This window comes from Siniperca chuatsi, linkage group LG3 (genome assembly GCF_020085105.1).
Source record: "Siniperca chuatsi isolate FFG_IHB_CAS linkage group LG3, ASM2008510v1, whole genome shotgun sequence".
Lineage (NCBI taxonomy): Eukaryota > Metazoa > Chordata > Actinopteri > Centrarchiformes > Sinipercidae > Siniperca > Siniperca chuatsi.
In genome coordinates, this window is record NC_058044.1 from 20,549,236 (window position 1) to 20,573,191 (window position 23,956).

At 40.5% G+C, this 23,956-nt stretch overlaps 2 protein-coding genes across 7 annotated transcripts; one reads left to right on the forward strand and one right to left on the reverse strand.

Moving 5' to 3' along the window:
- The first annotated feature begins 1,667 nt into the window (after positions 1-1,667).
- LOC122873895 (centrosomal protein of 95 kDa-like) lies at positions 1,668-22,715 on the forward strand. Of its 2 annotated transcripts, XM_044191205.1 has the most exons (21): positions 1,670-1,904; positions 2,735-2,863; positions 3,488-3,595; positions 3,866-3,976; positions 4,959-5,079; positions 6,560-6,678; positions 7,162-7,355; positions 8,881-8,944; positions 9,173-9,240; positions 9,618-9,808; positions 9,950-10,076; positions 10,462-10,579; positions 10,665-10,870; positions 11,226-11,321; positions 12,300-12,450; positions 19,220-19,395; positions 19,542-19,616; positions 19,860-20,012; positions 20,503-20,649; positions 20,788-20,859; positions 21,877-22,715. In XM_044191205.1, exons 1-21 carry the CDS (start codon positions 1,880-1,882, stop codon positions 22,051-22,053), a joined length of 2,628 nt encoding a protein of 875 aa, XP_044047140.1. In that variant the 5' UTR covers positions 1,670-1,879; the 3' UTR covers positions 22,054-22,715. The 2 variants fall into 2 exon arrangements, with proteins under 2 accessions (XP_044047141.1, XP_044047140.1); XM_044191206.1 differs by lacking the exon at positions 11,226-11,321 and having other exon boundaries at positions 1,668-1,904.
- On the reverse strand, positions 11,753-18,550 carry LOC122873900. 5 transcript variants are annotated; one of them, XR_006377533.1, is made up of 4 exons: positions 17,067-17,723; positions 16,050-16,104; positions 15,065-15,110; positions 11,753-14,849 (listed from the first exon to the last, which is right to left on the reverse strand). XR_006377533.1 is itself a non-coding variant. In XM_044191220.1 (4 exons), the coding sequence occupies exons 1-4, from the start codon at positions 18,448-18,450 to the stop codon at positions 14,496-14,498; spliced, it is 726 nt and encodes a 241-aa protein (XP_044047155.1). In that variant the 5' UTR covers positions 18,451-18,550; the 3' UTR covers positions 11,753-14,495. The 5 variants fall into 5 exon arrangements, 4 of the variants coding, with proteins under 4 accessions (XP_044047155.1, XP_044047156.1, XP_044047157.1 ...); XM_044191220.1 differs by lacking the exon at positions 17,067-17,723 and adding an exon at positions 18,157-18,550 and having other exon boundaries at positions 11,753-14,826; XM_044191221.1 differs by having other exon boundaries at positions 11,753-14,826; positions 16,050-16,123; positions 17,067-17,717.
- Positions 22,716-23,956: the final 1,241 nt, after the last annotated feature.

Below are 23,956 nucleotides of genomic sequence, written 5' to 3' on the forward strand. Positions count from 1 at the left end.
AACCTGGTAGCACACAGATTTATATCTGATAAATGTGACAGTTCTGTAAAAATCTGTCTTTAATTAGATATCCTGCATGTAGAGTGACAGATATGACCTTTAAATCTTCACTTCTGCTGCTCTATTCTTGAACACTGTAACAGCTTAATTGCTCGCCTACTGTATCTCTCAAGGCAGATATAAATGCATCTTGCAGGTTTATTTATTTCATAAGCTAGTGAGTGAGTGAGTGAGGGAGTATGGGGGGAAACAAGGAGTGGCATTTCAGCTCATCAAAACTCAACATCTTGTGTATTCTCCAACACACACAAACACACTAGAAATGCATCACTTGTTGTTACTAGTTTATTACACTGCTGATGGGAAGGATATTCTTTATGTTCCTTTATTGATTAATGTTGTGGCACAGAGTGCTGAACTGTCTCATTACTAATTCACACTGGTAACGGTTGAAGCGTTTTAAAATGACACTTGGCCATTGCCAAAGTGAGGAACTGCCCAAGGGCCCAAGACCATTGAGGGCCTCAAAAGCCCCAGGTTCACTGTGTGGCAATTAGTTTGTGGTCACTTGATTTATTTCAAATTTGTTTGGGTATATGCACTACTAAAGCACAATACAAACTGAAATGGTAAGGGACTTAGGTGACTTCTGCATTTAATCTTATCTTATGTCTCTGTCTTGTAGAAGGGCCCAGTGTGGAACTGTAATTTTAATTCCTTAATTGTAATTTGTCTGTAATGTAATCAGTACAAATTAACTGACAGACAGACAACCTGAGGCAGGGTATCATTTCAGGACATCTGCCGGTTGGCTTGACAAAATATAATAGGCCTTTTTCACTAAAAACATCGGACATGTCACAGGACGAATAGCACAGGTGTAAATAATAAAATGAATGCTGGCTGAATTCTATTCAGCTGCTTCAGTTTCAGGGTCCTGGTATTGTGCATGCGGGCTCACTGTCACACTGTCATGGCTTACTGGGACATTTGAACAGAGCAGAGCCATTGTTAATTTTGTTAGTAACACTAGTGCTTTTCTTACTATGACAAGTCAAAATGTCTGCTGTGAAAAAAAGCCTGTTAAGCTACCATGTGTAGTCGGCTGTATGCACTGTACATAATTGGCACTTGAAGACAACTGGATAAATTTTGAAGGTGACTGTATGATTAAATGTGAATTCTACATTTTAATTCCTTACTATTGTAGTTGATTGCACATAAAAACAACGAGTCGAAGAAAAACTTGGAGGTGAAAGACAAATTCACACTGGTCTTATGTAAAAAAAAAAAATCCACCCTCAAAGGATAACATTGAAATATAAATTCAGTTTACCCCTACAGTTTAAAATTTCTGCACACCTGTTTCTCCTTTACTTAAAAGTGATTCAAAGGTTTATTTGACAACAGTATCATCTGCAGACAATAATATCTTAAATAAAGATAAACATATACAAGTGTGGAGATACAGTCTATGAGATGAACTGAGAAGTGGGTGTGAAGGTTTCCAGCTTTAATATTATCAGTTGAATTGATTTTTTTTTTTAAATTGCTTTGAAAGCTAGAAAACCTTTTGGTTGATTAAGTGCAGTCCGTTGCGGTTTACCTGCCTGCGTTATACACAGTAACCAGCAGAGGGCAGTACGCAACCATCAAAGGGAACTTCCGGAAACAAAGAATGAGCGTATCGTCCAATCAAACAAGACTTCAATTTTAAATGAGAGCCGATTGTACCTTCTCCCTGTTACTGAAACCCACAACAAAACCAAAACTGACCCCATCTGCTCAGGCCAGGATCGGGGCTCTGGGTTATACGAAACTCTTTTTCAGCTAGTCAGTGGATTTTGAGCTCCAGCTGCCTCTCGTCGACAGCTGTTTCATGGGAACCCAGGAGGGAGACAGAGGTAGGATAGACTCTATGCTCCGGTCCAGAGAAAGCTAACGACACGTAACGCTAACTTACAGCTAACGTTAGCTGCCAGGTTATTGTTGATTTCCTGCTGTCGCCGAGCCTGTCATCACCTGTACATGTATTATCTAGCTACGTTTTAGAGATAACTTTTAATTTAAGGGTTAGAGCTCACAGTTTAACGTTGCTCTGATAATGTTCCAATTAGCAAACAAACCGAATTAGCAACGTTAGCTAGCTACTTTTGAGTTAACCGGTAAAGTTGTGGTAAAACACATTAGAGGTGACTTAAAGGTGGCAGGTGACTTTAGACAATAGTTTGCTTGTTGTTTTGTCATTCCAAATCCATGGCCACTGGTATTATTTGTTAAAAAACTGAATGTTTGTCATCCAAACCGGGTAATATTTAACGGTAGCTAGTGTAGTAAGTAGTTGGTGTGTGTGAGACAGGGAGAGATGACTCCCCGCTCTCAAACTACAGTTTGCCGCGGACGGGCATTAAAGATTGAATTAACATTACCACCCCTAGAGGAGGTACTGAACCTGGTTTGTGAATAAATAAGCAGTGAATGTCACTAAAATGAGCTCTCTATAAGTAAAATCATTCTTCATACACGGCACAATGTCTTTTTTAATTAAGGTAGTATTCCACATAAACTCAATAAAATGCAGGCAAATTTTGCTTCTGTTTTAACTCTTTCACTACTCTATTTTTATTATTCTATTTGAATACTTTCTAGATATTAAATTCAAATTCCCACTTAAGGACTTTACTGTTGGACATAAACAAGACTATTCCCTCATTTATTTATTTTTTTACTACAGATTGGGTAGATGTGACAAATGATCTACTCAGCAAGTGTCACATAAACCTGAGGCTGAGGAAACTGACGGACTGTGATGCAAATGTTTTCATTGCTCTGTATGAGAATATCTTGGGGGAGAAAGTTCCAGGTAAGAGCAAGCTGCAGATCTACCAAAATGTCAACACAACTGGTTGATCAATAGAAAAATAATATGCAACTATATTCATGAGAGATTAATTGTTTGGGTTATTCTTTTTAAGCCAAAACGCCAAATATTCTCTGATACCAGCTACTCAGTTGTGATGATTTGCTGCTTTTCTTTGCCTTATGCGATAATAAAGTGAATACCACTTTATAGACCAAGCGATTCATTGATTCATATAGCAAATAATCAGCAGAGTAATTGATGATGAAAATAACCATTATTTGTAGCCCTAACACAACTTAATTTAAATTCTAATCATAAGGCCAAAAACACTGAGGGTTAACAAGTTGTGAGGTTTAAGTTTAGAGCATGATCTCCTGAGTGTGCTTAGTATGTCAGGAATGCTTCCTAAGACCATCCTAAGACATGGCATCATGAGACTGTTAATGTCGCTGAGCTCTTTCCTGCATCTTTAAGTACAGGAAAGAGCTAAAGTGAGGGCCCAATGTGTTCCAGGAAGTGTGTGAATGCATGTTTCTGTAATTTTGGATTTGTTGTATGCATTTCACTGTTTGTGTGATCTCATACATGCTTTGGTTATTCAAATTGGTGTATGTGTGTGTTTAGATTACATTGCAGCACCATGCAGTCAAGAAGATGACATCCATAACGTTCAGTCTGTGATTGATTCACTGTCCCTGGATTACCTTCAGATCAGTCTCTCGCACATTACAGGTATAATAAACATTTTCACTCTTAACAACAATATTGATTAAGTCACATGTATGTACAAGAGAAGCGCAACTGTGATCACTGCTACATACATGCATAACTTTCACTTGGATTGACTTGAGATGGTAGAAGATTTCACCATCAAGTCACTTTTATTTTGTTTCCTTATTTCCTGAAGGGGTTTGCAGAAACACAAGGACAATCCCCTTTTTTATTCAGCAATAAAACTGATGAGTACTGAGTATAATGCTGAGGATGGCTGTGTGTTCGCAGGACAAAATGTTGTCAGAGGGGACAAAGAGTCTATCAAGAACCTCCTGGAAATCTTCGATGGCCTCCTGGAATATCTCAAGGAGGAGATAAGCGAGGAGTCACAGAACGGGGGTAGGAAGATTAATATGTCACTTTTACCTTGTCAACTTGACAGATAATATGCGTTTTTATTTTTAAGGCATTTATGAAGATATGAATCTGAACTGTATTATCACATATTTTAAGGCTTCATAATGTATCAAAACTTTCTTAAATGATTTTTAGGGAGATGTTTGCTTTAGTAACTCAAAAAGCAGGTGTCATGCTATTGTTAATTAAAGAGGAACACCAATGCACAACAATAAACATAAACGGATGGGGGGGGGGGGGGAGACACTTGACATAATGTGTCCTAAACTCAGTTTAAGACCAGCTGGTGCAGGACTTTATAGAGAACAGTCAGCCCTCTTCATTTGGCAGAAATGCCTTTGTGTGAGTGGGCCGTCCCTCAGACCACTGCCAGACAGCAATTAGTAGTTAATAACTGTGCCTGTACTTACAAATTATGTGAGTTTATAAAAGGCCTAATTAAACGTTGTGGATGTGAAATACCAAAATTGGTAATGAGTACAATAGAAGTGGTCTGTTTACTGTGATGTGAATGCAGAATGTTTGAGTTGTTTGGGGCTGAAATGTTTATTAATATGATCTGTGGTGACACTGGTACAGTGAGGTGTCTGCCTTCAGTGTCTAACAGTGACAAGTTGTACTTCTGCTTATAGTATTTAGTTTAGTTAGCGTTTGCGTTATAGTTTACTTTAGTGCTAAAAACTACAAGATTGCCCTCTGTAGTTTGTCAGACTTTTTTTTTAGCTGTGAGTCTTTCAGGTTTTCGAACAGTAAATTTCCACAGCAGTGTATTATTGACATTCAGTCAGTCAGTTTGTTGAATTAAAGGTCATATGTTTTTGTTCCTCTTTAAAATTCCATGGAGGTACATGTTGTAATCACAAGTATTGCATTCTCTTTGTTGTTGGTTCTGTTTTTTCATAGTTTTTCTTAGTCTGTTAGTCTCTCCCTCTGGGTCATTTGTACTGTTCATATATTTTTTCAGAGGAACTGAATGACAGTCTTAATGAGGATGTGCCTGGTGAAATCAAGGAGCCAATAAGTTGCAATGCCACAGAGCACAAGGAGACTCAACTGGAAGGAGCATCTTCATCTTCCAGTGGAGAGTAAGAGCTTCTCCTAGATGCACTGCACATACTCCCCAAACACTAAAAAATACATCTTGCCCACAATTGCATTGGAGATTAAGTTTAGTTTAATTTTAATGTTTTAATCATTGTGATATCTTGGGTGTTACCCTTTCATTGCTGTGGGGATTTTGCACTGCACTCCCTAGAGATCACCATGCTTAGCAGTGTGGGCGATACTGTCACTCTTCTGCTTTGTTTTATTTTCTTGATAAAGTTTGAATTTCTCTATTTCTGTGTAGGTTGCTATTTTCTCTGTCTGTTCAGATATGGTAGTTGTCAGCGTATGCCAGCTATGCAGTTCTTCTGTTTATCCCAAACATAGCACTGTTGCTGCTCCTAGAAATGTAAAATCCACAATTTCCTGTGCACTAGAGAATTTACTTTGAAAAGGCATGACAGACAGCAGGTGTTTGAATATATTCATAACAGCTAGAGTTTCACTGACAAAACAATATGCGTTTTTGTATCATTTTTAAAAAGAATATTCATATCAGTGACAGTAGATATAAACATGAGGAGAGAGCATGATATCTGACAAAAGTGTATGTCAAATTGGGGACATCGCTGTAACACACCCCATGCTCTTTTACCAAGAAAAGGCAATGCATGGTAGAATGAATCAAAATCTCAAACAAAGTAAAAGAATACCAGCTCTTCTGTTTGGTTTGAACTCTCCCATAAACCAAAACAAACAACCTGGCAGTCAGGTTTGTTCCACATGACTCTGACCATGTCATTCAGCTTTAGGGCAGATCCGGGCTGTAAATCCTGTTGACACAACATCCTGCTAGGCTAACTTCCTAGCACTTGTGTAAATATTAAGAGGTTAGTGGGTAGCTGTCAAACATATGGAAACAGGGACGTCCCTGCAGCTCAATGTGTTTCCCAATTGACTTTTTATTTTATTTTTTTTTGTATTATGTTTGGGTGCAGGTTGTAGCACTGCTAGTGTGTTTATTCATACTCTTAAGTAAATTATAAAACTGTCTGTCAATATTTATATTTTGGAGGCACTTAAAGCAATTGAAGTATGTAAATAACTTTTGTATTGTAGTAGTGCTATAAGTAACAGAAGAACCACTGATGCAGCCTCTGTCTGAGTTGCGCTATGCAGCTGTTAAGTAATCAGCGAGTCGATGCTCCTGCTGTGATTTCAACAATATGCTTTGTCTATGTACAAGGAAGACTGCATGGCTTTTAACAGCAACACTGCCATGATCAAATCTTAGCCAAGGCTTAGATCTGGAAAACTCATAAAATAGACAATTAAACATGCAAGACTAATGATTTTTATGTCTTTGGTGGTCTGTACTCATTGACTTCTTTTAAAAATCTGTCAGTTCTACAGTTTGAATAGGTTGTGATTTAATGAATTCAGAGCAAGTATATCAAAGTAAACATCTATTATTTTAATATATCGTACTTTTGGTAAATAATATTATGTCTTATGGTCCAGGTCCACTGTCCATTCCAGTAAACATTCCCTCCATTCCTGGAACGCTGAGGAGATGGGATCAACTAGTGAGCTCATTGGGCTGGGAGTCTCGGCACGCACATTCACAGCCAAACAAGAAGGTAAGACCATATCAACCATATCAATGTTTTTTTCCCTCTGGTTTTCCAGATGTTTTGTGGCCAGAGTGTTACGTTAGTATAAGATGTTCTTTTTGGCAAAATGTTCTTGCTTTTTTGTGCGAAACAATTTTAAGCATTTGAGAGGACATAAGTAGTTTTATGCGTTGATTAAAGTTGTTGGTCTAGTTGTCACATTATACAGTAGTAACCTAACCTGTCGTGTGGCTTCGCTGCAAACCACAAAGATATTCAGAGACAATTTAGCATCAACTATCAGTGTTCGGCAGACAAGGCATAACCTTGTGTACATGAAGTCATATGTCTGCTCTATCCCATCATGTTGCCTCCAAGTATCATTTATATTTTGATTCCTTTATTATTATTATTATTATTATTAAATATATTAACTTGTAACTGTAATAACTCTTTCAACAAATCTCTTGATTAATCTGCAATGACTTGCTGTCCCTTCCCAAACCTCAGACACAGCCACCACCTCTGGTCCTCTGGACACCCAGGACACTCCACTGACTGAACTGCTGCACTCAGCTATCACTCTGCAGCCACCCAACCAGAGCAACACCCCCCACAGAACCGATGCAGACCCACACTCACCCACAGCTGCTGGCCTCAGCCAAGGGCACGCAGGGGAGGAATCTGCTTCTGTCACTACAGAGGTAGCCTTATAATACAGCATGATGTGCTTCAATTGTTTTACAATTTACCTGTTATTTGCATGCAGTTTGAAAGGACATGCAAACTTTATCTTCCCAAAGTTCTAGAGGCATTGAGATATATTACTATAGAGCCATCAATGCACTGTCTCTCTCTTTCACATACATGCATACACACATACTTACACTTCCTATTTTAGTGATTCCAGGACAATACAGGAAGGATAAGCATATGCTGACTCATTCAAAACGACTAGGAGTTACTTCAGTAATAAACTCGCATGTTTTACTTTTCAGACTTCTTGAAAACTCTTTAGGGCCATTTCAAGTGATAGTGTTTTGAATGTGTGCTGTCCATTAGCTTGGAAGAAACACATTTCTATATATAGCCTTGTTTTATGGACCAGCTCCTGTACTGGCCTTCAACCATAACCAACCACACTGTCACTGTTGGACTAAACCTCATTTTATGTACCTAAACCAAACCCTGATCTGAACCAAAGGTGTTGACAGTTTAGCAACAGTCTGTTGATAGTAATTAAGGCAGGTGAACTTGAGTAAATTTAATGGTAGTTGACATACAGCACATTAAACCACAAATAGTTTGCGGAACATTTGTTATTTTATTGAACAAATTTTTGTTTAAATGTACTTGATAAACTAAAGTATCTGCTGATGCATTCGTGTAAATCCAAACCGTATTTTCTCTGTCTTGTCAGTTAGTTGACAGTTAGTTCACCACCTTAACTTACACACTGTCCCATTTTCGATATATGTGAAATGATATTTTAGCCACTGGTATTTAAGGTGCAGTGGGATGATTTAAGAACACTGAGCTGAACTTTACCCAACAAACTCACTTTCTCAGCTCTCTAACAATAACTGCCTGTTGCAGGTCCTTAGCATTCACATTTTGATCATGTCACTATAGTGACTATGGAAGATATTTTTTCTTGTCTTGTTAGATGCTAAAAGTGTAGGCAAGTTTGTCTGCCTTTTTAAGTCTTGACCAAGTTCTGGTTTTTAACAGTTCACTAATGATTAAAAGTCTATTGGTAGAATCAAAGAAAGCAATACCTTATTCAAGATTCATATGTTGTGAGTTAAAACATTTTCCCCCTTTTATTTACATTTTGTGTTAAGTCAAAGACAATCTGTCATGTTAAGGAAAACTGTCACTTTATCCCTTTTTAAGGAAATTACTGAAAACAGGAAGTGTCGTCTGACTGACGCACACCTCAGCAAACTTACTTAATAGCAGGTCCTATTAGCTTGGTGTTGTGTGACTGCTGACTCAGATTAACCTATGGCCTGCATCTATAAAATGTACACAACGACAGCCACCAAGCTCAAACCTACAGAAGATTTTCCTCTTCTTTATTTGGAGTGACTTGACCCATCACCAGTGTCAATATGTTCTAAAAGTCTTGTGTCTGGTCTCTCCCCTGTAGTCAATGTTATTGACCTCTGCTAAGCTTCACAGTATTTTTTTTTCTTGCTCTTTTCCCCCTCTCACTTTCTCACACAGACCTCTAAACTGGAGATAGTTGTTACCAATGGACTACAGTCTCCTCCCCTTTTCCAGTCCCCTGGTGAGTAAAACAAATGTACCAGAGCAAAATCTCATGGGATTACAAAAGCCTGCTAGCATTTGATTGAATTGATAGTGACTGAATGTTGGAGTTGACAGTGGATCTCCAGGGCAGCTAACAAATTGTACTGTTTATCTGCTATGCCCATGGGACGGCTAACAAGTGAAAATCCCCTGGCAGAGTTAAGTGTAACTCCATTCTTGATGTCATGTTTTGCTCAATTTCCAGCTGTGAGTGAGAAGTCTTTGTCCAGTCAGCAAAGAGCCAGGACAGAAGTGGAGGGGGAGGCACTAGAGGTAAGAGAGCAACAAGCCTTTACTTGTACCAATTTTACAGCAACCTCTAACCCATGCAGACACATTTGGATCCTTATTGTGTCATGTCCAGCAACCCTTTTAAACCACCCATGCTGTGTGTTACGCTGGTTGCTGTGTTAAAAAGGGTGGACACAAGATGATAAACTGACATATACACAGTATATAGTGGTTAAGTCCAGTCTGATGGAATTTAAAAAATAAAAGTCAGGAAAAAAGCATCCAGCCAGCACTGGACATTATCTTAAAAAATATGATCACATCTTTTCTTTCTTTCCCTTGGCTCATTTGCAGTCTTTCTAAAGTGATTTACTGACCAGATTTTCAAATTCACTTGATTCTCTTTTTGTCAATCTCAGCCAACTAATGGGGGTCCCAGGAGGGTTTTGTTCCGCACCCAGCCAGATGTGCTCTTCCTTACTCTGCAAGATGAGATGGCGGCCTCGACCCCCTCTCCACCAGACACAGAAGAGGAAGAACAAGATAAGGAGGATCTGAGTTATACACGAAGACAACTGGATAGAAGGATAAGTCACAGGGCAGGCCTCAGGTAAGAGAGGTGCAGTTCCAGAGAACAGTAGGAAGCAACAAAATAAGGAAAATAATGTCCTCATATTTTATGCAGGGACAATGTAGTAATACTTATTTTGACTGTCTAACTCTCTCTGCTGTATGGTGTCTTCCTGAGCAGTAGCAGGTTGGAGGAGGACGGTTTTGAGGAGCCTCTGTCGTATCGCAGACAGAGGAACAAGCAAGCAGAAAAGGAGCTGCATCACATATCTGAGAAGCTCTCCCATCGACTTGAGGAACTCGATCAGGTGTGTGTGTGTGTGTGTGTGTGTGTGTGTGTTTATTTTGTATAAGGTCCCAGCATATTTTCATGAGTGTTTTGTATGCAAGCAAGAGAGATTTTGATGTGTGTGTTTAAGGGTGGGTTCAAGTATGTTTACCTGCTCTTTATTTTCTAAATATAAGTCCATGTAGTTATGGTCAGTTCAATACAGTTTGCTATAATTAACCAGCATAAGCCATTCATTATCTGTACTGCTTTCCAGGGAGTCCTGGGTACATACTCTTTAATCATTGTTAATTGCAATGACTTTATAACCATCAGAAGACGTACTGCGTGTACTTATGTCATTTTTGTAATTGTGTATTATCCCTTTTACGCTTGCAACAACGTGTGATGTGTAATTCCTGTAGATGCTTAAACGAGTTATGAGTGAAAGTGGAGAGTCCAATGAAGTCCGAGAAGAGGACAAGCAGTCCCACCACAGTGACAGCATCATGGAGTGTCGCAGGACTCCCAGAGAACACACAGGTCAGACTTAGGTACTGTGAACCATAGCACGTCCATATGATAATTCTAGATACATGTATTGAACTGTAACATTAATTTGTTTCAGGAACACCTGACGCTGAATCCACCCACCGGACACGCTCATTATCCCCGTCCCCTCCACGGGTCCGTCGCTCTCTGCAGGGACAGTTAGAAGATGCCATGGCACAGGCCTTGAGTCTGGATGAAGGGAGACAAACCAACCTCACAGCTTCTGATCATTCAAGGCGAGAAGACCTACACCACAGACCGTCTCGCAGAAAACATATCAAGGTATTAACATAGTCATTGTTTTCTTAGTGAATTCCCTTTAAATGTACTGTGTATAAGAAGTTCTTATTATACTTCCTTTTCGTGAATTACATTTTAGTGTTTTTCGTGATGTATTTTAAATGAATTAGAGTTAACAGCATATTACTACTCAAGAATGGGTTCCACCACACTGACAATGTCTGAACTGGCTGTAATTTTCAGACTGCTCAATAGATTTAAATGCTACATTGAAGCCTGACTGGGAGGATTTTAGCTGTAGTTTAGGGACAGTCTAGACCAAGTTGAGTGATTATGCTCTTGCATCTGTTCATGTCACGTACCTATAAAATTAAAAATGAATCTCTCTCTCTTTCAGTATTTGGAGAATAAGGCCTATGAGGAGGAGTTGAAAAGATATGAATACAAAGAACGGGCAGATCTAGACAAAGCACGCCTCAAAGCTCAGGAAGCTGTAAGTCATTAGTATGAAGTCTAGTATAGTATGAGTACAATAAGGATCCCTCTCTCCGCCCTCCCTTCTCTACATTACATACCTCTTTAGAACACTCAAGCAGAGCTTTGTCTGTTTCTCATATTGATTTATTCCTCATCACATGATTTTTAACAAAGGGTTTTCTTAATATTGGACGGGTATATTAGTCAGGGGGTTCACAAACTGTTGTGACTATTTCATGTCTGTACTAGCACTGGTGTTAAAAGTTTCAGTTGGAATATGTGCTGTTTGTGTGTGCTAGATCTATTCTTGTCTATGATTGCTTGAACAAGAATAGTTCTTTACTTCCCTTATGTGGAAATTAGTGATTTAAGAGAGGTCACATTGATCAATTTCTGAGATTTTACTGTAACCAAGGTATTATATAGGCAGAAATTACAACAGTGACCTGACTATCAAACTGTTTATTATGAATATTAGAAAACACATAAGTCACAACCTTGAGATAACAGAAGTGGAAAGGGGAAAAATGTAATCCGCCTGTGTACTTGTACATTATGCTGTACTAATGGAATCAATTAGTGAAAGCATATTTGTTCAGATAAAATGCAAAGTTAGTCATAAAACAGTAAAAACTTTACGACACATTCAAAAAATATGCAGATAACACTTCAATATTCAGTTTCACTATAAAAATATAGATTGCACCTCATTTGTTGCTATGTTCTACTGGAAACTGAAGGGGAACTTTTCTCTAATCTGTAAACACCAATTTAACCCCAAAAGTTGGTATATAATGGAAAAGGGGAAATATCAACTGCTGCTCTGCAGACAACTATTAAACAAACAACAATGTAAGGATATTAACCATAACAATTAATCCTTCAGCTTAGAGGAAGATGGGCAAAATGGAAAATAGTGAAAGTGAATTACTGAGTGCTTGTTGGTCATTTTGTCCCAGTTTACTGACAGTTTTGTGTGTTTGTCTGTGTGTAGGAGCGACAGTACAGAGAGGCCATACTAAGGGATGTTTCCCAAGCCCCCAAATTGTCCCCAGCTAGAATGAAGGCCCAGCATGGGTCACAACGAAACAAACAAACCACACCAGGACGGAGATGGCAGGAGGCCCCCAGGAAAGCTCCATCAAGTAGGTTAAGACTTGTATATTTACCACAGACCTTTCAGTACAGGTTCATTTTCCTGTATATTAAACATGTCGTGCATTGACTCATGCTTGTACACGCTGACATGTAGTGCGCAGGATTATGGCTAAAAGTAAAACTTTTATTTTTTCTAAATATTATAATTATGATTAGTATTCAAAATGCCTGTTTCCACATCACAATGGTACCTTACCATATTTTCAGTGCAGTATTTCTCACTACTAGCAAGCAAAACTATACTTATCTGCTTTTACTCTTACTGTGTTCCTTCTTAGAAAATTAAATGTTACTACTTTGGGCTGAAGCTACAACTCCACAGAAAACTTTATAGAATTGTTTGTCATCATCACACATCTCCAACTGCATAATAATGATCCACCTTAAGGCACATCTGAAAGTGGGTTCATGCCCAAATTCAGATTCATGTAAGTCAAGTCATACAGTGAGGAAAATAAGTATTTGAACACCCTGCTATTTTGCAAGTTCTCCCACTTAGAAATCATGGAGGGGTCTGAAATTGTCATCATAGGCGCATGTCCACTGTGAGAGACATAATCTTAAAAAAAAAAAAAATCCAGAAATCACAATGTATGATTATTTATTTGTATGATACTGCTGCAAATAAGTATTTGAACACCTGTCTATCAGCTAGAATTCTGACCCTCAAAGACCTGTTAGTCTGCCTTTAAAATGTCCACCTCCACTCCATTTATTATCCTAAATTAGATGCACCTGTTTGAGGTCGTTAGCTGCATAAAGACACCTGTCCACCCCATACAATCAGTAAGAATCCAACTACTAACATGGCCAAGACCAAAGAGCTGTCCAAAGACACTAGAGACAAAATTGTACACCTCCACAAGGCTGGAAAGGGCTACAGGGAAATGTGAAAAAATGAAAAAAGGTCCACTGTTGGAGCAATCATTAGAAAATGGAAGAAGCTAAACAGGACTGTCAATCTCCCTCGGATTGGGGCTCCATGCAAGATCTCACCTTGTGGGGTCTCAATGATCCTAAGAAAGGTGAGAAATCAGCCCAGAACTACACGGGAGGAGCTGGTCAATGACCTGAAAAGAGCTGGGACCACCGTTTCCAAGGTTACTGTTGGTAATACACTAAGACGTCATGGTTTGAAATCATGCATGGCACGGAAGGTTCCCCTGCTGAAACCAGCACATGTCCAGGCCCGTCTTAAGTTTGCCAATGACCATTTGGATGATCCAGAGGAGTCATGGGAGAAAGTCATGTGGTCAGATGATGTAATTCCACTAAACGTGTTTGGAGGAAGAAGAATGATGAGTACCATCCCAAGAACACCATCCCTACTGTGAAGCATGGGGGTGGTAGCATCATGCTTTGGGGGTGTTTTTCTGCACATGGGACAGGGCAACTGCACTGTATTAAGGAGAGGATGGCCATGTATTGCGAGATTTTGGGGAACAACCTCCTTCCCTCAGTTAGAGCACTGAAGATGGGTCGAGGCTGGGTCTTCCAACATGACAATGACCCGAAGCACACAGCCAGGATAACCAAGGAGTGGCTCTGTAAGAAGCATATCAAGGTTCTGGCGTGGCCTAGCCAGTCTCCAGACCTGAACCCAATAGAGAATCTTTGGGGGGAGCTCAAACTCCGTGTTTCTCAGCGACAGGCCAGAAACCTGACTGATCTAGAGAAGATCTGTGTGGAGGAGTGGGCCAAAATCCCTCCTGCAGTGTGTGCAAACCTGGTGAAAAACTACAGAAAATGTTTGACCTCTGTAATTTCAAACAAAGGCTACTGTACCAAATATTAACATTGATTTTCTCAGATGTTCAAATACTTATCTGCAGCTGTATCATACAAATAAATAGTTAAAAAAAAAAAATGTATTTTATTTTTTTTAGATTATGTCTCTCACAGTGGACATGCACCTACGATGACAATTTCAGACCCCTCCATGATTTCTAAGTGGGAGAACTTGCAAAATAGCAGGGTGTTCAAATACTTATTTTCCTCACTGTATCTAAAGACAGAGTTGACAGTGGGCTCCTCAGGCCAATGGGTCATGGGACTCTGAGACTGAGGATTCAGAAATGCTTGTCTTATTAAGTTGTGATGACTGAGCCTTGGCATTTACAGACACCTTGTCCTTAGGCTGAAGTTTCCTCTTGGACGGTGTATGCGCCTTAGGAGTGTTCATATTTCTGGCTTCTGGTTGGCTGGCCCACTTGCGTTGATAATGGCAGAAGTAACAGCTCTGGTAGACTATGAAGTAAGGACCACGAGTGCGTTTGCTACAGCGACACTTTCTGTTGCACATCGGGCAGTTCTTCATCAGCTGCAGAATGGCCTCCTCATCAACAATGTGCTGCAGAGTCGGTCTGTTATCGGGCAGAAAAGAAAGCTGAGAAATGATGATGAAATACGGGTTGTATGGAGCCCTGCTCGAGGCGGAAACACACACAAGTTGTCACTATGGATACATTGTCGCAGGTGCAACAGTGCTAAAGGGGCTTAAATTGTATCACTGTAACCGAATGGGGTATAACAAAGCCCTGAATTGATATAATCACAATAGTATCACAGAACTGTCATGATCACAGTTATTTGCTGACTTACTTCTCCATGGTTGCGGTGCATGTCTCGGGTACATTTACTTGAATGCCTGTGAATTAATATCGGTATGGTCAGTCAAAAATATCTTTTTAGTTGAAAGTTGGAATACTTAAACCTTCAAAGAAAGGAAAAAGTAATTTAAGAGCAATTTTCAAGTTAAAACCAAAAACATAATTTATAATAGAGTGGACTCTGTTGGACAACTTTCATTCAAACAAACGGTCTTCTCCAGGATGAGCAACATTAGAAACTTACTGGACAAAAATTGTTTTCAAGTAGGCTCCATGAGTAGTATACAGGAAGAAAATTGCATTGTTTTATATTATAGCAAAACTGGGGACCTTGATAATCCCTATTGATACTGATAATAAGTTTACAACACAAACAGCATGAGATTTGTGTCAATTGGCATATCTGTTATTTGAGACGGGCAAGTGATGGACGCGTCCTTTGTGGATTGCCCACTGTAGATCCGTTTATCTGTGAGGAAAGCAGTTTTTTTTTTCTCGTCTAACTCTGTGAATTAAGGGTCTATTTTGACCAAACCAGAGTTGGTGATTGTTGGAACAGTGGAAAGGCTAAGACGGTTTTGGTGAGTTTTTTTTTTTGTTTGTTTCTGTCCAGTTTGAATGAAGTGTGTTTTATAATGATCTGCGTGGATTAAAATTACTGTGTTTCTGTGTCTGGTGGGCCATAGCGCCCATTTGTTTTGGTCTGAGATGCTGGTGCTCTAGTGCGACATTTAGTGCCAGTGAATTATCGCTTACAGCTCCTTTAAGCATGCTGATGAAGGGCTTAGTCTGAAACGTGTTTACATTCAATATTTTCTATACAAGACACTGTGCACAGACTTTCAAGTTTGCCATAAATGGATGCAGATGCAACTGTTTGCATATACTACTTATAGCACCTACAATGTCATTAATTAAGTCATACATGCACCTGTAAACCACAACAACACAACAGTGAAGATCATTCACTGACTCACCTGTGCTTATGACCTGGCCTGGTGGTCTGTCCATTACTGCACAGGTGTCTTGCAGCTGTAAAAAACACACACTACTACAAACACAGAAAGTAGTATGGCGGGGAATGAAGATATCCCCTCACTGAGCTCCACGTTCTAAAGGGATGCCATTATATATCCAGTGTGTAACTTTAACCATGCCATTTACTGCATATCCACACTTCGGCACCTTTTATGTGGATGTCCAATCAGTGCTGATGGTAAATGCAGTCGATTGTAGCAACAAATCAGTGTGCTATATTGACCAAGAAAGCTGAGAGCAGGCACAATGTGGAATTTTAGGTACGCATTCAATGTAACTAATGTCACCTAAAAAACTGCATACCTCTATTGGGCCTCGCTTCTCCTGGGGCTCTCCCTCGCCATGGTTGATGTCGTTTTTAAAGACACCGGGCATAGCGGGTAGCTTACGCTTACTTGCTTTTCTTTCTTCTTTCTACAGCTGTCACATCCAGGCACCATACATCACATAGGCATGCTTGTTGCTGATAAAACTAGTACAGTTAAATGTATGTCGTTTCTTCCGGTTTTCTGATCGAATAGTTAAGTATTTAAGACGCCTTTCTGTTCAGAGTCACGTTTTGAAATGCCCTCCTCCACGAGCTACCGGGTCTTAGAAGGATTAGGGGTTGCGCGTCAGAAGAACGTGCGCGATGCATCCTGGTACATGCAGGCAGTGCCGCTGAGGAGAACTCTGCTTTCTCGGTCAATATAACCCGCACTGAGGAATTCATTCGTTCAACTGACCACATTTACCATCAACACTGACTGGACATCCACATAAAGGTGCCGAATTTTCCCTTTAAAGAAACAACGTTATGCCATCATTGCACACTTCAGCTAACCTAGCAGCTAACATTAGCTAGCTAGTACCTATGGAGGAAAGTCAACTGTCGGTCGGTGCCGCACCAGCTGTGCGCTCAAATCAGTTGTAATAAATCCCACAGCTAAAACTGACTTTATAACAGAGTCACTGACCTGAGGTGGTTCTGGTTCTTCACGTGTTGAAAGCACATATTCTCTCGGACGAACTGGTTCATTATACGCCATTTTTACATGCAAATAACGCCATCTAATAGCAAGACTTGTCTTCAGCAAAGTGGAGACTGTCTGTCTGTACTTCTGTCAGCAGTGATGATGGACGGGCTGGCAGTCACTGCCCTGTTAGTGGAGTACTCTGATCTGTGTTTACTGCACACACATAACGCGCGTGTAACCTCCCCTCGTGTGTTGATACTGGGTCCGCACCATTACCACACCGGCTTACGCCAGTGGTGCGCCGGGTAGGCGGAGTCTGCACACCACTTAAAAGGCGTCATCGGAGCAAATTCAAGCAGCGACAGCGGGATGTACGCCTACCTAAACCACATGGCCCATTCAAACATTAGCAGGTCAAGGGAGAGTAATAAGACGGACAACTGATCAATGTATTTCAGACTTACATAAAATCATATTGTGAACATTGCTGTCCATGTTGACCATTATTTGTCAACTAAGAAAGCTACCATGGCCTTTTCCCTGTGGGCCGACATTGCTGTTTTTGTCAGCAGTTTTCCCGGCCCTCGCCGTTACGTGTTAGGCGGTGCACCAGCGCACTGAAATGGAGCGGACCCAGTGTTCAGCCTGTGCAGGTGTGCACCGGTAAGGAAACTATGAATCCCAAATGGTTCCACGTTCATTGCACGACACACACTTCATCTTTACAGCGTTTTACTGCAAGTAATGACCATCTGACAAAGCCTCTACCGCTGTAGTGTCTTGAAAATAATCTTCGAGGAAGAGTTTCCTGTTTCTATTTTGTTTTGTGGTGGTGGATGTTCAGACGGTGGCAGTAAAGTTGTCAGAGTTCCCATATCTCAAAATCCCTGTTTCACTTAAAATCACTTGATAATATCACGATTATCCTCAGTGCCCCAATCCCTGTACCACATACGTATAGCAAAACTCACACAGATACAGGAATGTAGGACGATAAAGTTTTGTGTTACGGTAGCAGGAATTAGCTTTTAGCTAACAGTTATCACATGATACCGTAGCTACTAGCTATCTCTAAGGGGCGCCGCCTTACCTCTGCTCCCACGTCGGGTTTGGCGACTCTGGGAACAGCTGTAGGTTTCAGGTAGTAGTGTTTGGGTGTTTTTGATCCGACCTGGTGTAAGTAGTCATCCCTGTCGAAATGTTCGCTACATACACGATAGTCTGCCACACGTAGTTCCATGATACTTGTATTAGGGTCTATTTGTAGAGCAGCTAGCCACAACTTGAGTCTCTTTTTATCGTAGAATGGCAGTCGATGAAAACTGCACGGCGTGTGTCTTGTCATTTTATTAGTGCAATTCGGAAACTTGCAGACACGAACCATCTCCGCACGTTCGCTACTCTCGAGGAAACACACAGGATAAATCGAAAGTGAGCCACATCACCACCTCCACCAAACCGATGTGCACGCATTAACACAGCAGGTAGGTCAGGATAGCTCAAGTAAACGAATTGGTTTGTGGTAGGGGTGGGAAATTGCGGTGACATCCATCATGTAAAACAACTATTGGCAAAAATGTAAAAAATATTATGTCAAACATTAAAATCACACATGTTCATATGTAGTTTCCTCCAATTAAATAAACCACCCATTTGGAAGAGATTTGACTGCTACATCGCTGATATGTGTGTGACATAATAAGGCCTCATTGTGGTGGAGACATGGTTTTTGGCATGTTAAATTGAGGCATCAATACATCTCACTGTGATACTTGGGCACTGAATGGTCAATACTTTAAGTTATGTGCTTATTGTATGAGTGTAACATAACTATTAACCAGCTGTGCAGTGAGCGTACTTACCTCTGTGCACTCAGGTCCTAGAGCATCTTGCATATACAAAAGTACTTTTGCTATATAAGTCACACAAATTGTAAAATTCCTATGGGAAATCAATTGAAAAGGTTTAATTTTTCCCAGCAACGTTTTACAGAACAATTTTATTGTAACTGTCTCTTGTTTTCAACCGTAGCATTGGTTGTATTAAGCTAAAACTAAGTCTCAAGATGTCTTCATTGCATGACAAACAATGTGTCAGTGTAGTCTGATTATATCTGTAATGTTCTTGTTTGTGTCCCCTCTGTCTCTCTCCAGTGAAGGTGAAGGTGAAGGAGAATGAGCTCCTCCCTGTGCTCCTGGAGGAGTTGCCCCACCTTCACATCTCCCCCCACGCCCTGGGTCGGATGTGGGAGCAGCAGATGCAGCAGGTGGACAGACTCCACGCCCAGTCATCCTCTCATAGCCAGCGTCGTAGCAAACTCTCCAGCCAGGTAGGATTGTGGCCATTACAAGCTGCAACCAAATGGACTTGCCAAGCGCAGTGAAATGTGTCTGCCTGTGCCCTTTAAAATCTGGAATGTATTATTTAGTGGATGGATTGAGGGATGAATATGTAAAACGCCTGCTTGTCTGTCAGGTGGAGGAAGCCCAGAGGAAACATGACCTGCTGGTGGAGATCAACCGCAAAGACCAGGACCACAACAGGCGTCTGGTGGGCATCGACACATAAACGCACACTCAAAAGATCCCTTCATATCTAGTAACCGTATCAGTTTCAACCTTCACAGTCACAATGGATGCTTAGAGTGTGATCACATTTTCTTAAACAAGTGCACAACTCTAGGCACAAAATGGCGTGCACCCACATGCAGACAGACTTTACCTGCCTGTTCAGGACATACAGTATTTGTCATATCAAGCTGGCCAGTTACAAGCTAAAATGTTACTCTTCCAGAGGGACTTCAAAGAGCGCATCCAGCAGCAGAAGTCGACCCAGAACAGACTGAGGGAACAGAGGCAGCAGATAGCACGCGCCAAGAAGTACCACAATGACTACCATGTCCAGCACCGTGCCCGCCTGATGAGGGCCCGCACCAAGGAGGAGAGGGTGGGTAGTGAAGGCCATTCATAACTTTGTACTCCTGTTCTAGGACTAAGGCCACGTCTAACGATTACTTACAGTTTTTAGTTATCTTACCTAGAGTTACGTTCACAAACCAAATAGATTACATTTTCAGTGATATAAAACAGTGAAAAGCTGCAAATCACATCGTTATAGAAGCTGGAATCAGCAAATGTTTGGCAATTTTGATGGCTACCACAAACTACAAGGACTCAATGGACTTGAGGTTGTTTACATTGTCTTCTCGTCCAGCTCTTCTAAAACCCAAACATGATTAGACAAGTTAGGTTCCTGTCTTAAAAAGTCTTTGCATCTAAATATTTGTGTTGGTGTTTGAGAGAAATGAACAACAGTATAAGAATCAAATCCGATATTAAGTAATATTACTAAATTAAAGATTAAATTACAGACCATGTGATTATCTGGCGTTAGCATTTTGGGTGACCGAAGTGTGGTTGTGTGTGTGTGTGTGTAGACGTTTCGGCAGCTATTTGAAGAGGGTTTGGAGCTACAGAAAATCCGGTTGAGAGAGCAGAGAGACTTCGCCAGGGAGCAGCGGCTTGAACATCAGAGACGACACCAGGATCAGATCGAGTCCATGGAGAACTACTACAAAGATCAAGTAGGACGCACACACAGACAAAACAGTGACCTATGTAAAAACCAGGAAGTCACACACACTTTTTGTATTGTTTTAAAATGGACTTCACAATCTACTCATAAATTCAAAGTGAGCTATAACGTCCTTTCTCTCTTTCAGTTTTCACTACTAGCTGAAAAACTTGCACAAGAGCGGCAGGAGATCCAGGTTCGGAAAAAAGCTCAAGAAAAGGTAAACCCTTTACTTTTTACTGCTGTGAATTAGGGCTGTCACTTTTTATACAGAATTTAAACTTGCAATCGAATGTGGGGGGAAATGAATGTAAGTAATGACCTGTTCAAACGGTCTGTTGCACTTACAGACTGTAAATTCTGGTGGTGGGAAGCATACATTGGCAGATTATATATTATCAGGGATGTGATTTTTCCAAATTCTCCGACCTGAAAATGTGACCCACGTGAATCATGCAGATCTGTAAAAAAAAAAAAAAAAAAAAAATGTATGGTAGTGCTAGCTTCTCCGTCCTTTCCTCTGCGTGTTTGACTGAGGGCGGGGCTCAGCTCCTACACACACGTGCGCACACAAAGTGATCTACTTTAGCACACTTTTTATTCTAATAGCTAATTGTTACGAACAAGCCAAAATGAAAGCCGTCTGTCTGAATGTAGCCTAACCATTTATCTTAGTTTGCCACAAATCATGAAATTGGGTAAATTCTTGTAAACTTAGCTACTGGGTGACACAACAGCTCCCCCTCCAAACCAGCTCCTCGTCTCTCTACACGCAATACTTGCAGGCAGTGATTCAGACCAGCTGCAGAGGGAGGACTGACTGATGTCTGTCTTCTTAATTCTTTCTAAACTTCACTTATTTTGATGTCAGATTAGATTTGTTCCCAGTAGATATTAGTGACTTTGCTGTTGCTGCTACCAACAATATTTAGTCATATTTAAAGTACCTTGTTTAACCAATGTTATTTTGTGAATATTATTTGTTATGGCACACAGTGCGGTCACTCACAACTATGTGAACGATAACTTCATGACATTGCTCTTACTTGAAAAACTGGAACCTTTTTGGGTCAGATGCAAATTTTCAAACCAGAGGAGCACAGCTCTCAAATCTAACTGCACATCATTGCCATGACTTTGAAGCAGAATTGTCCAGATTATTAATTTTCTCTGGAAAATCTTAAAAACTATTTTCACAATTTTAGTGAAGAACATTCACCATTCCCATTGTTTGCAGGCTCTGCTGAAGATGAAGCGAGAGCTGCGTTCCAGGATGGAGCGTGAGATTGGGGAACTGCAGAAGATCATCATCCAGAACGACGAGGACGACCACTTCCAGGATCTGGAAGTCCAGAGGCTGCGTAATCGGGTCCAGGTGGCTTCCTTCCAGTACAACACTAGCTATCTGCACTGACCAGGGAAGCAAGACACAGGGACGTTTTAAACTCCGCTCAGTCAAGGCTGGATTTACATCAGAGGCACATGCTGCAAGACTTTGTTGCCGCCATTCAAAACTAAGGGTACGACATTCTGACGGCTGATAAGTACTGCCTCCTCGGCATCTTCCTTCAGAGATTTGCACAGGAAGAGGAAATTCACATTGTAAGAACTTATACAAGTCCTGCTTATTGATTATTAATGAACTGAACACACTCCAACAAAATGTAGCTATTAGCTTATTTAGAGAACTCTTCCTCTCACCTCTGCTGCTATACCTAAACTTAATGACACCTTGGACCAAGTCCCCTTCTTCCATGGGTTTTAGTACTTGACACCTAAGAATGTTTTAAAGTGGCTCCCTCACTGTGCAGTTTGCGTGTGGTGATATTGTAGCAGACAACTAGTAAAAATGTTCTTCCTCTTGCCAAATAGGGAGCACTGATGCAAAGTCAATAAGTATGAATGTCACACACACTGACAGATTTTTAACTTCTTTTTTCCCCCCCTTATATGTGCGATGTCTTGTCCATGCTAGTTGATTATTTATTTTTTAACTTTAATGTCGTTTGATTTTTAATTAACTTGGTATTGTGCTATCTGATCTCCAGGGGCGATAATGACTTCTTCTTTTCCTCAGCTCTGTTGTGATTGTTTTTAACTCTCAGCCCAAACTTAGGACATGGTAGTTTTAAACCAATACACAAAGGGTTGCAATGTTAAAACACTGTCTACTGATATTGTCCATTGTACCTTATGAGCACACGAATGGCCCGCCATCATCTATTAAATGTGCGGGCTCACTCATTTCCTCTGGCTGGAATGGGTCACAGTTAAAGGTTTAAGTTATTTCATGAGGTGCAGATTACCATTTAGTATTTTATTGAGGTTTAAGGCTGATCCTAATTCACTTTTCTCACACATAAAGTCACTGAACAAATCTTGTAATGAGGCAGTTCCGTCTGTAGCATGACAAAATAAGGTGAAGATCAAATTAAGTCTTTAATTGAAGAGGGAAATTGTCTGCAAAAACTCCTCAAGTTATATCTTTGTAACTGAATGCTAGTTTCAGACTGGCTGCAGCTGGGCCTCAAATTCTTATCTCCTTCTACCTACATTATGATCAGATCTCTATATGCAAATCAGTTGGGCGGAAAGCAATGCCATTGATGGGCATCAGTCAATTTTACATCTCTTTTTGTGAGAAGGGACTTGCTAGCTACTGCTACTATTTGTAGCTCAGTGACAGAGTTGGTGCCCTTAAACTTGCTGGGTGGCATGGCTGACAGTAATATTTTGTGAAATTGGCAACCAATTCTTGGCCTTTGGTTGCCACCAGTAGCAACTAGGCATGGGAATCCAGAACCAGTTCCAGTTCAGAATCGGTTCTAAATTGTCCAATACATCGGAAGCTTATCAATTCCTTTTATCGATGGAGGCATGTCGGTCGCGCTAGTTTCTCTCCTCTGCTCTGTCTGCTCCGTTTCACCGAGGGTGGGGCTGAGCACACAGACGGAGCGCAGACAGGGGAGGTAAACATGACTGGAGTTGACGGCAACTCGTTATGTAATCCTGAAATTCAGCCGTGTTGTTCTGTCGGGAGATGTAGTGACTTAAACCAACGGTAAATAAGGAAAAATGTGAATTGTTAAGCTATGAATAAAGGGAAAGGCCGCTAGCCTAATTTATGCAGTGTAAAATGCCACAGACGTAAGCTAATAATGATGACTAGCAAAAAACAATTGTCTATGAAACATGACAGTTATTACCCCCTCCTCGTGACCCGTCCGCCCCCAAAACCAGTCACTACTACTGTTTCTACACTGTGTTCACACCATAGACTGTAGGTTCAGACTCAAATAATAAAACAGTTGCAACCG